Source organism: Clarias gariepinus, chromosome 26 (genome assembly GCF_024256425.1).
Source record: "Clarias gariepinus isolate MV-2021 ecotype Netherlands chromosome 26, CGAR_prim_01v2, whole genome shotgun sequence".
NCBI lineage: Eukaryota > Metazoa > Chordata > Actinopteri > Siluriformes > Clariidae > Clarias > Clarias gariepinus.
This window is the reverse complement of record NC_071125.1, coordinates 1125397-1137849: the sequence shown is the minus strand read 5'-3', so window position 1 is coordinate 1137849 and position 12453 is coordinate 1125397. Positions and strand designations below refer to the sequence as shown.

Sequence of the window (12453 nt, the reverse complement as noted above, 5' to 3'; positions counted from 1 at the left end):
ATAATTAAATTATTTCAAAGGATACCAAAATAATAAAATGAAGAAGTACTTTGTGTTAAAATGCCAAAAAGATGAAACGTTATTATAAGACTGTTCAGAGTTCTGTAGTGAAAGTGATTAATTTAGGGAGAGTAAACAAATAAACAAGTAAATGATTGAAATAAATTTGATATTAACTTATTACAAGGAATAATAACGCAGTTATAAAGTCACACACACACACACAAACACATGTCTCATGAAAGCCATGATTCCAGGAAAAGTGTATCGTGGCATTAAAAATATTGCAATATTAATATCGTCTCGATTCGTTAAACATCAAAGTTCATCATAGTTGTTTTAATTATGGAAAAGGCATTTATTTATTTATTTATTTATTTATTTAATAAAAACAATTTAAAAACTCCTTCATGACCATGTGCTTTATATTAAAGAACATTTTTTTTAAAACAATTACAAATAATTTAAAAAATGCTACAATATTTTAAAATACAAAATTTATATGATTCACATCATTCATTTTTAAGTTAATTGAATATTATTATTATTATTATTATTATTATTATTAAATGTTTATTTTGAGTATGTAAATCTGCTTAGGAGTTAAAGTCTTTGCTGTAATTATGAAGAAAATATTTATGTATTTATTTATTTATAAATGCAAATTTAAAAACACCTCACTCAGGACCATGTGCTGAACATTAAATCATAAGAACCAAAAAGTAAAAATTTTAATCTATTTAAATATTGACATTATCATGAATAATAATAATAATTATTATTATTATTATTATTATTTTGAGTAACTAAATAGCGTTAGGAGTTAAAACTTCGCCCTAACGCTTGGCCGTGTCCCAAATCCCATCCTCCTTCCTGTATGCGCGCGTGTCTACACTGTTTAAAATAACGATTTAAACACACTACAAAGGGCACTACGTCTCTAGAACCCCACCGTTCGGGACACAAACCCCAGGTTTCTCTCCCTTTATAACGCTCTAAAATCAGGCAGTTTGTCCGTGCTTCAAAAGCGATTTATTTTTCAACAGTTTCAGCTCATTTCTCGTTTGTTTCTGCAGAAACATGATAACAAAAAAAAATCAATAAAATCAAACATTTCTCAGAGATTTGAGTCTCCTGTTCCGAGCGGAAGATGGCGGTCGGGATGCTGCTCTTCCGACCGAGCCTGGGATCCTGGAGGCCGCGTCCCAAACGCGTCGGCATGGGCCGCTTGAGTGTGCTACGTAGAGCGCGGGACGTGCTTGCGTCACGCCCTATGTAGAGGCGCTCCCGAGGGAATGAGGGCGGCGTTTGGGATACAGCCCGGGAGCGGGTCTTCCTATAGCCTCCTGGTAGCTGCTGGAGTGGAGGAGGAAGAAACGGGGCGATTATGTTGGAGTTTTGATGAAGTTGTTGGTCGGGGATGTCGGGGATGATTTTAAGGACTTTCCTTGGTTGTCTTCAGGCATTGTGGAGACTCCGTGGAGACTTTTCTTTGCTTTGGATTTGCACATTACTGCTAGCTCTGCTGTAGGGCTCTGACACACACACACACACACACAAAAAGTGGATTAAAATGTCGGATACGAAGGTAAAAGTCGCTGTCCGAGTCCGGCCCATGAACCGCAGGGGTGAGTCTGGCATTAAAGAGGCATTTCTAAAGCTTTGTGCTCCTCCTAGCTGAAGGGAAAGTCTGTAATTCACTCCTAAATGGAGGTAATGCTGCATCATATTGACTCATGGCGCAGGACAGGAGGGGACAGGGACAGCTCAGGGACTGTCTCCCCTCAGCTCTCAGGGCTCCTGGGACACTTTACAGCTGTGTAGAGTTCTCCAAGAGCTTTCCCACCTCAACATAAAGTTTCATATGTCCTCCTGAGCAAGTTAGATAACTTTCTTTTGTGTGTGTGTGTGTGTGTGTGTGTGCAGAGATTGAGCTGAGCACCAAGTGTGTGGTGGAGATGGAGGACAACCAGACCGTCCTGCACCCTCCACCTTCCAATGCCAAGGGAGAAAACAGGTAGAAATCCGGCTCCAGCCGGCATCATTACATCATCACATACAAGAACAAAAGATATCACACACACACACACATCCACACTTCCAGAGTTACTGTATATTGTTACAATGTATCGAAGGTTTTTAGATGTCAGTGCAGCAGTTTGTTCTTAATAAACGTAATGCAACATTTTTACACTTTTTTTGTGTGCAATATGGCTAGTTGTTAATCACACAGCCGTCTTTAAAACCTGTACAAAATGTGTCTGGACGCTTAATGCAAACCCGACTCGTGCTATACGTTTAAAGAACGTTTTAAAAGATAGAATAAAACGTAGTTAAGTTATAGAATTATTTTTTTTAAAAAAAGAAAAAAAAAGATTACACTTTTCACCAACAATAAATCAGCGTTACTTCAGCAGAGAAATTTCATCCGCTTCGGAGGCGAGTTCTTAAGGTGGAATTTTTTATTGTGAAACACGTTGTCTGATAGGAAATAATGTAAATCAAATTAAAATTTTATTTGTCACATACACAGTCATACACAGTACGATATGCAGTGAAATGCTTAGACGACTGAAACTATAAGAAAGTAGAACAAAATATGGAAATTTTCAAAAATATATAAGAAATATAAAACCTATCTGTACCAAAGACAAAATAAATTTAAAGGGCAATAAAAAGTGGAAATAAATTTAAATGTCCAGAAAGTTTTTGCAGATAATCCGTTCCAGCTGCCCAAAAATATTATCAATCTTACTAATTTCTAACACTGTTATCATATTTTTGCATAAAAAAACAATCAGAACATTTAGAAAAGACACGTGAAGTGAAAAAGTTTAGTAAAAACTACACTGAAAGTGTCTCCCTTTTCTTCTTGCTACCATCCTTGATAAGATTCTTGGAAACCATGATGCTGTGTCTGCACTAAATCTTGCACAAAATGCCAAAAAAAAACCTACAAAAAATACACAAACCTGCTTGGCTTTCCACTGACACAAACAAGTTTGTTCAGTTCCTTTCAGTTAGGTCACTCATATGCCAAAAAAACTTCCTAGACCGAGACAAATTTTGTACAGAATTTCCCAAAAATACGTAAGCGGGGCATTTTTATGTCAAAGTACCGCTGTACTTTCTTTTTTCTTAATTTTAAACTGACATGAACATTACACTTAGGAAATAAAGTTAGGCCTTAATAGGTTCACCAAGAGAAGCTTTCCTGCAAAATTTCATTTCATTCAAATCATTCACGAAATAAGTTTTTTTTTATTGTTTTATTGCTTGTTTATATAGGCAAATAGTTAAAAAAAAAATTAAACAGCGATATTTAATGTAAACTAACATGAACAGCTGAAGTTTCAATTACAAAAATGAAATGTAAAAAATTCACTTCAGTACATTACAGGGAAGGTTGAAGTTAGATTTGTGATGCATGTCCTGAAATATTATCATATATTATAAGAGTGCCGTATGCTGTTAAATATGAAATAAAACCTAAAACTTAGACATAACAAATAAAACCTAAATCAAAAACACTTACAGAACAGTACGACATTTTAAGAATGACATCAGCAGGAAGTGTGCCTTTTATATTTTATAATATAAAAATATGATGCTAAAGCTCTATTCAGATGGGAATGGTTTTAGGGATATGTTGAAGCTTCTCGTAGAATTTTAGTTTTTTTCTTTACATTAAAGTTTAAAACACAGGAAAATAAAAATATAAATAATTTGTTCCTACCAGGGTTTTTAGAGAAGTTAACAAATTCCAAGTGCACGTCATGGTCATGTGACCTAATGATAGTCAGCCACCTCCCCACGACAAATGCTAATAATAATAATAATAATAATAATAATTATTGTAATTTTTTAAGATGTCTAATACAAACGAATCCTGGACAGAAACAGAATGATACCTACGGTCGGAATTACCGGACACGGCATACAACACATTTGCAGAACTACCGTGATTAAAAGGAAATTTCGAACCAGTGAGGAACGTAAGAAAAGTTTCCAAAGCAAGCCCCGCCCCTTAAGGCTTTTATTTTTTTAACTTTTTGTAACATTTTAACACGTTTTGGAGTGTAAGACGTCATTGTAAAAGAAGTAGCCACAGTGTTTGGAATGAAATTTATGATTTAGATTTTAATCACATTCAGCGTGTCATATTTATCCTGTTTTAAAGTTTTTAGTTGATTGTAAAAAATTTTTTTTACAAACAAGCAGAACACGATGCACACTTCCAAGTGTGTAACGATTTACAGACTTTTTTCCATATATGTGAATGTTTTTGAGTGCAGTGTAAATACTGCAGTACTTATTTACGGGACGGTGTAAGTAGAGCTACGCGCACTGATGTGCATCGTGCTGAATTCTTGCATCCGTTTGCGTCTGAATCATTAGTATTGTGCTAAACTTGACCTGGGTTGCGTGCTTGATTTCAGTTCTGTTTCTGTATATGTGTGTGTGTGTATTTATATATATGTGTGTGTGTTGGGGGTTTGAGACTGCCTGTGTGTGTGGGAGGTAAGGAGGAAGTGCACAACATTGAGAAACCCTGAAACTGGCCCAGATCTGAACACATTCAGGTGTGGGGTTTTTCTGTCTTGAAACAAGATGAAGGTGTTGGTTGAGGAATCATATTGTGCTATAAAGTGATTCAGTACTTACTGTGTTATTAACTGTTATGAATGAGGCTGACGAGGGTCAGGCTGTGACCTTCTTCTGTGATTAAACTCAAAAAGAGCAGTTTTTCAGTCACAGGTGACTGTAGAAGAGTTGTTGTAAAAGCATCGTCGCCTTACACCCACACTGATGAGTTCTGAGTCAGGGGCAAAGGGGCCAGGCCTGGGTGTAGACAGGTAGGCAATGAGCGCACAGTGTGATAACTCTCAGAGCCGAATTGGTCAGAAACAAAGAAAGTGGGAGCAGGAGCGTGCAGTAATAGTGTACAGTGATAGTGTACAGTAGGAGTGTGCAGTGGGAGTGTGCAGTAATAGTGTACAGTGGGAGTGTGCAGTAATAGTGTACAGTGGGAGTGTGCAGTAATAGTGTGCAGTGGGAGTGTGCAGTAATAGTGTACAGTGGGAGTGTGCAGTAATAGTGTACAGTGGGAGTGTGCAGTAATAGTGTACAGTGGGAGTGTGCAGTAATAGTGTGCAGTGGGAGTGTGCAGTAATAGTGTTCAGTGGGAGTGTGCAGTAATAGTGTACAGTGGGAGTGTGCAGTAATAGTGTACAGTGGGAGTGTGCAGTAATAGTGTGCAGTGGTAGTGTGCAGTAATAGTGTACAGTGGGAGTGTGCAGTAATAGTGTACAGTGGGAGTGTGCAGTAATAGTGTACAGTGGGAGTGTGCAGTAATAGTGTTCAGTGGGAGTGTGCAGTAATAGTGTTCAGTGGGAGTGTGCAGTAATAGTGTGCAGTGGGAGTGTGCAGTAATAGTGTACAGTGAGAGTGTGCAGTAATAGCATACAGTGGGAGTGTGCAGTAATAGTGTGCAGTGGAAGTGTGCAGTTATAGCATACAGTGGGAGTGTGCAGTAATAGCATACAGTGGGAGTGTGCAGTGGAAGTGTGCAGTAATAGTGTTATAGTGTACATTGGGAGTGTGCAGTAATAGCATACAGTGGGAGTGTGCAGTAATAGTGTACAGTGGGAGTGTGCAGTAATAGTGTGCAGTGGGAGTGTGCAGTAATAGCGTACAGTGGGAGTGTGCAGTAATAGTGTACAGTGGGAGTGTGCAGTAATAGTGTACAGTGGGAGTGTGCAGTAATAGTGTACAGTGGGAGTGTGCAGTAATAGTGTGCAGTAATAGTGTGCAGTGGGAGTGTGCAGTAATAGCGTACAGTGGGAGTGTGCAGTAATAGTGTACAGTGGGAGTGTGCAGTAATAGCGTACAGTGGGAGTGTGCAGTAATAGCGTACAGTGGGAGTGTGCAGTAATAGCGTACAGTGGGAGTGTGCGGTAATAGCGTACAGTGGGAGTGTGCGGTAATAGTGTACAGTGGGAGTGTGCAGTAATAGTGTACAGTGGGAGTGTGTAGTAATAGTGTACAGTGGGAGTGTGCAGTAATAGTGTATAGTGGGAGTGTGCAGTAATAGCGTACAGTGGGAGTGTGCAGTAATAGCGTACAGTGGGAGTGTGCAGTAATAGCGTACAGTGGGAGTGTGCAGTAATAGTGTGCAGTGGGAGTGTGCAGTAATAGTGTTCAGTGGGAGTGTGCAGTAATAGTGTGCAGTGGGAGTGTGCAGTAATAGTGTACAGTGAGAGTGTGCAGTAATAGCATACAGTGGGAGTGTGCAGTAATAGTGTGCAGTGGAAGTGTGCAGTTATAGCATACAGTGGGAGTGTGCAGTGGAAGTGTGCAATGGAAGTGTGCAGTAATAGTGTTATAGTGTACATTGGGAGTGTGCAGTAATAGTGTACAGTGGAAATGTTCAGGAGTGTGCGGTAGAGTAAAACATGGTGTCTGAGTTAAAATCATTTAACTTCTTTAGTACTGAATAGAGCTGAGTAACTATGGACCTGTACCTGTGGTTTGAGAGGAATAAAACGTGTTATATTAAAAAGGATGTCAGGGTGGAGACAGTGACTCCTGCTGGTCGCTGATTAGTTCCCTATAGCCGCATCACACGTGCTGTGTTATTCCTCAGGCACCGTGTGACTGACTCTCCTCACCTGTCTCTGACAGGCTTTAGTCACTGCAGGAGGTCCTGCCTCTAAACTGCATGATTCACTCAAGTAAAATTACACGCCAGTTAAACTACTGGGATGTTCACACCCACACACACACACACACACACACACACACCCCTGCTGAGCTTCCCTCACTCATTTGGAAAAGTGAAAGCTGATGGTGTGTAATAGCGTCATCTGGAAGTGAACAGTAGATCACGGCTAACTGGACAGCAGTCAAGCGTGAAGTTTGCACACACACATACACACACATACACACACACACCTTAACCCACATTTAGAGCCGTGACCCGATGTGGAGCAGCTCGAGCTGGTTTTATCTTATCATGATGCACTTCTCAGCGCTGCTAAACATTTAAATCAATGCCTTCATGGACAAAAAACACTTTTTCTTTGTCCCGTTAATAAATCACATGACATCGTAATATTTAGCAGCTTAAACTTAAGGACCAGCCCGAATGTGTGATGTTTATTTACATGTTTGTTTATTATATTGATGGCGTTTGTTTTTGTTTTTGTTTGTTATTAACCCAAACGCAGACTTTGAAGAAGACGGTCATGTGACCTAATTTCTCATGAATGAGATCACAGTGGGTACAATTGGCTTTGGAGGAAGAGCCCCTCCCACTGAGAAAGCATGTCCAATTTTTCCTCTTTCGGACTCCCGGGTGCGCCGTCAACAGAATTCGAACTCACGTCCTGGCCTAAATGTTTTTTCTTTTCCGCTAAGTCATACGCGAGGAGCGTAAGAAGGAATCACTCGAGCCTATCGTTTGGATTTGTCACGTCACGTCCTAACGATCCTGCTGTAGTAATTTCACAGTCAGGGTTTGTCTGAGGGCTGTGAGAGATGAGTCACTGCCTGTTTTTCCTCTCAAGTTCTCAGGACACCTGTCCCTATCAGTTTGGTGTGTATATGAGCATGTGTGTTTACATCTGATGTCGCCAAGAATATGAAATGCGAGACGGCGGCATTGTTTATCCTTTCGCTGATATAGAGATAAGGCAGAATCTGAGCCCGAGCGACTTTTAAAACCATCAGGGTAACTCTGTCCGCGCTGCTGTTACTTTTTCCACGCTGTCCTTACCGACTGCCACTTTAATCCAGGTTGCTTTTTTGCGCGTTGCGATTTTCAGTTCTTTTTGACTCAAAACAGCACTAATGTTTAATCCCTGATTAGTCTCAAAGCATATATAGCACATAGACACAAGAGTTAGTGTAATTAACAGGGGTGAAAGTAGTTTTAAATTCTTATCGGTACTTTGTAGCCAAAGGGTGAGGAGAATAAACAATGGAGATTTTGGACAGTCTGAAAAACTCAACAGATTTATTTTATATTTTCACTTATTCCACTTTTAAGTGTCACGTTGTTAACTTCTGACTTCCCAAATGGCGTTAAATGGTAAGGTGTACAAGCTGTTGTTCCACACACCAAGTAGTGCCCTTTGATCAGTACTTTTTTTTTCCTGCCTTCTTTTTCATTCTTTGTACCACACTCCAATCCTGTAGGTGGCGGTATTGCCCCAACCTCCTGTAAAGTTAAGTAGAAGGAGAAGTAATACTCTTGGTAAACATGTAAGATTTGCATTTTACATGCACATGTTTAAGGAATTCGTCACTTTTAGAGAATTTAATGTTTTGAAGCGTTTGATAAATTTCTTTGCCCTTTTTGTTTTTTTTAGACTTGACAGGAAGTGATGTCACACAAATGCTCACCATGCAATGCCAACAACTAGTGACTAGAGAAACTATAATTTATATTTAATATTTGTTTCAGCGGCTAGTCCGTCTTCCAGCAGGCGTGTTGGTCTTTTTTTAAAGGCTTTAAAGTAACAAAAGTTGATCTTTGGCAGATATTTTTGTCCTCTGTGCAGACTTTTATCTACAAGCAATTAACGTGTAAACATCTGGCGAATCCCATGCTGACTAGCCGTAAGCACTTCGTATTTATTCACAGTAGCGTCTTTTGTTTGCCGTGATCCTCTGCTCCGCGCGCTTCCCCACTTTCTCACGGTGAAGTTAGAGTAAACAGACGGTGTTAAGCGAAGACCGAACGTGCCTCGAGGGCTCTAAGCGACAGCAGGACGCTCCGGTTTCAAAACTTTTCCACAGAGTGATACAGTCAGCCAGATTTGAAATATGAGTGAGGGAGAGAGGGGGTAAAAGAGGAGAGAAAGAGTTTGTGTGTGGTGAGAAAGAGAGAAACACCTGGGCAGGCAGACAGAGAGACAGACACACAGACGGGAGGATATTTGGCCGGCGGTGACGTGTGCGTGTCAGATATGAAGACTATGCGAGGGGGTTTTCCAGCCTTAGAATGATCAGAGGAGGCTGACAGGTGTCCCCCTTCCACCCCCGTATCCCGTCATGCCTCGCTCCAGCGCTCAGAGGCCGAGGTGATTAGCGAAAGCTCGCTTTCATCTGATACGGCTCTGCTCCAGCGAGGCGTGTAATTTTCTCCCCGTCCTGTCAGCGACTATCAGGGGCTCAGAGGGATTTCACACAGCTTTAAAAGTTCTTTACTGTCTTAGAGCTGTAATCAGATTCCTGGAGACGTGAGGGTGCCTCCATCAGCTCTGTGTGACTATACGCTCACATTTCTGCACAGTAAAAAAACTTGTGGCTTGTTGGTTGTGCTGGAGGTTTGACTTTGTTTCTGCCCCAATTTAACTGTAACCAGTACCACAGACCACAGTTCCCACCTCCAAAGCCACAGAAACCAGTTAGATTCCTGATATAAAGATAAACATTGGAGTGGACTGAATTATTATTTTTTTGCCTTAAGCCTTGTCCCTTTTATCCTACCGCCACATTGGATCGTTTGTTCCGCAGCAGCTGGCACAGGATGCTTAATTGTCGCAACCGTCCCATTTTTTTAATTAGACTTGGGCGGGTTATAAACGGACTGCTTTGCATGTTGTGTGCTGTGGGGTGAAGGGTTTAGGATCTTTTCCAAGTACCCAACATTGGCACCCCAGGGCCTGAACCCACGACCCTGTGATAAGCAACTAAATGCTTTAAGCTGCCCTTGCAGCTCCATTTTTTTTATTTAAGCAACTTCCCTCTGGGATTAATAAGGTTCTTCCCTCTGGGATTAACAAAGTTCCCATAGTTCCTAGTCCCAGTCGGACCACAGCTTCTGCACCCCAGTGTCACTGGAACCACCCTCAACATCCTCAGAAGCAGACAAGCCACAGGTCTTACCCCTCCTCAAGGCTACCGTAACCAATCAAGACCACACCTTCAGAGTGACCTTACTGCCCCTGTACTCCTATAACCACTAGACCAGACCTTCAGCGTGACCTTACTGCCCCTGTACTCCTATAACCACTCAGACCACACCTTCAGCGTGACCTTACTGGCCCTGTACTACTGTAACCACTTAAACCATACCTTCAGAGTGACATTACTTCCTCTGGTGTTACTGTAACGAGAACTTAGTCCCCAACTACAGGACAACTGTAACCAATCAGAGCTGAGTTCTTGCTTCAGATGTTATCAATGGGAGCAGAGTTTCCTTGTCCTGTTCCTCAGTAACTAATCAGATTGACTTTACTGCCCCTCTTGCACTTCCGGACCTGTGTTCTGCCACTCTTCTTTCTCCCAAATGTTACCCGTAGCCAGTTCTTACCCATCTGGATGGTGCACCCCTTTCAAGTGAACCACTTCTGAGGGGTCCATCCAAGACACTTGGCCCCCACTGACCTACTGCGACCCTTAGAGGTATAACACTCTCAGAGGAAGCACTATCCACTCTCCATTCACCTGACTGTCCCTATGATTGATCTGCGAGTGGAAGTATGACCCCTCCCTACCCCTCTCCCCCCTCACCATGTACTGTACCTCCCCACCCCAACCCCCAGTCCCTAACACTTGCTGATCCAGATGGCTGTAGACGGATGTAGGATTTTTCCTGTGGTGAGTGTACGTAGTACGAATATGTTCTTGGTTTGTACCATCCCTCTCAGACCTGCCCAAATACCCCCGCTCCCCCCCTAACCGACCAAAACCCCAAGGGGCGAAACACACCAGAGTGGAATTCATTACGCTGAACCCTGCACATGGAGACGAGCCGTGACGCCTGAATCTGATTACGGCTGGTTCTGTATGACATCGATAACAAACAGGAAAAAATGGATGTTGTTGTTTATAAAGCCATCTGTTAGTGTATGTGTGTGTGTGTGTGTGTGTGTGTGTGAGTAACAAAGAGAAACTAAGTTACACCCCACCTCAGGAATGCTCTCTCATTATCTCTGTCTTTCTGAGGAAGAAAAGCACAAACAGTCGTACAGATTTTCTCCTCGACTTGGCACAGATGCTGATTTTGGTCTTTTTGATGAAATCTGTTCGTTTGTCGCTCAGCCGGAAAGATGTGTGTGGCTCTGATAAACGAGTGTATTTCCCTCGAGGTCCCCGCCGTTGTTGTTCTGGGCTTGGGTTGTGTTTGGACAGAGCGCAGATGCAAATCTTGATCTCAGATCCAGAGAGAGAGAGAGAGAGAAAAGGAGATAGAGTGAGAGAGTGTGTGTTTGTCCAAAGTTATTTCAAAATTATAAAAACCAGAGCCGTGACCAGATCGATCTGCTCATAACTGGCGTTTTAGGCTCATCTTTTAGCTGATCAATAGACATCTACATGAACGTCTCGATCCGTGACTCAAACTGTTGAACAACAACTTTTTTATCTAAGGTTTGATGACAGACACAGAGACAGACAGAAATGGGCAGACAGACAGAGACACAGACAGAGAAACATCACAGAAAGAAAAAGAGAGATAGACAGATAGTGAGTAGGACAAACAAAGAGCGAGAGACAGACAGAGAGTGAGAATCACAGACAAATAGAGAGAGAGAAAGAAAAAGGACAATTGTCGTTCAACGATACTAATAAGCAAAAGTTTGCTAACTTTAACGCATTTTAACATGAGTATGCTAGCTCCAGTTCCTTGCCCCGCCCCCCACCAGATGAAGTAATTGACATGTGAATTGTCTGGTCTCATGTGACACCGCCCCCTAGTGGACAGGCTCACATTATAAAATCGACAAGTATAAAGGCGGACACTGACGTAAGGGTCACATTGTTGTGGAGTTCAGCCCAGCCAGGTCAGTTTGTGGGCGGGGCTTAGGCGGGAACTTCGAGGGGAGGGGCTGGTTTTATGTGGATCGTTAGTTCAGCCAAAATCACTGCCTGCACCTTTAATGGTGTTGGTATTTTTGCTATGAAGATGTGGTGTGACTCACACACACACACACACACACACACACACACACTAAATGTGTGGTACTGCAGAAGTGGGTGTGGTTTTATACTCACATGTTAATTAGACTTTGGAAAGGGAAGGTCACTTCCTGTTTGGCTCGGGTCTGCTGATGGAGCGTTCTTTCTGCCCGACTTCTCAGACCGAGTGTGTGTGTGAGGAGTGTGTGTTGGAAATCGAATGGAAATGGAAGGGATGTCGTAAACTGTTCCAAATGTAGAACAAATGCACACACACACACACACACACGCACGGCTGTGACATTTCTGTGCAAGGCTGGGCCGATTCCTTACCGCAACATTATCACGCGGGTGTATCGTGTTCCGTATCACACTCGAAGAAAGTGAGGGTGTAAGCACTCCCTGATGAACTGAATGTAGTTGCGTTGTCCCCACATACACACGCACATTCACACGCACAACTGAGCAGAATTACAGAATTACTTCATAGAATTGCGCAGTAAAATTCGATCACGTTAAAAAACAGAAAAATGTAAACGCACAGAC

At 41.9% G+C, this 12453-nt stretch overlaps 1 protein-coding gene across 1 annotated transcript in view; it reads left to right on the top strand.

Moving 5' to 3' along the window:
* Positions 1–1311: 1311 nt before the first annotated feature.
* Positions 1312–12453, top strand: part of kif13a (kinesin family member 13A) — a 38247-nt gene continuing 27105 nt past the window's right edge. The window contains exons 1-2 of the mRNA XM_053487682.1: positions 1312–1628; positions 1927–2017. Of these exons, the coding sequence (XP_053343657.1) occupies positions 1574–1628; positions 1927–2017 (146 nt within the window). The 5' untranslated portion in view covers positions 1312–1573. The remainder of the gene's footprint in view (positions 1629–1926; positions 2018–12453) is intronic.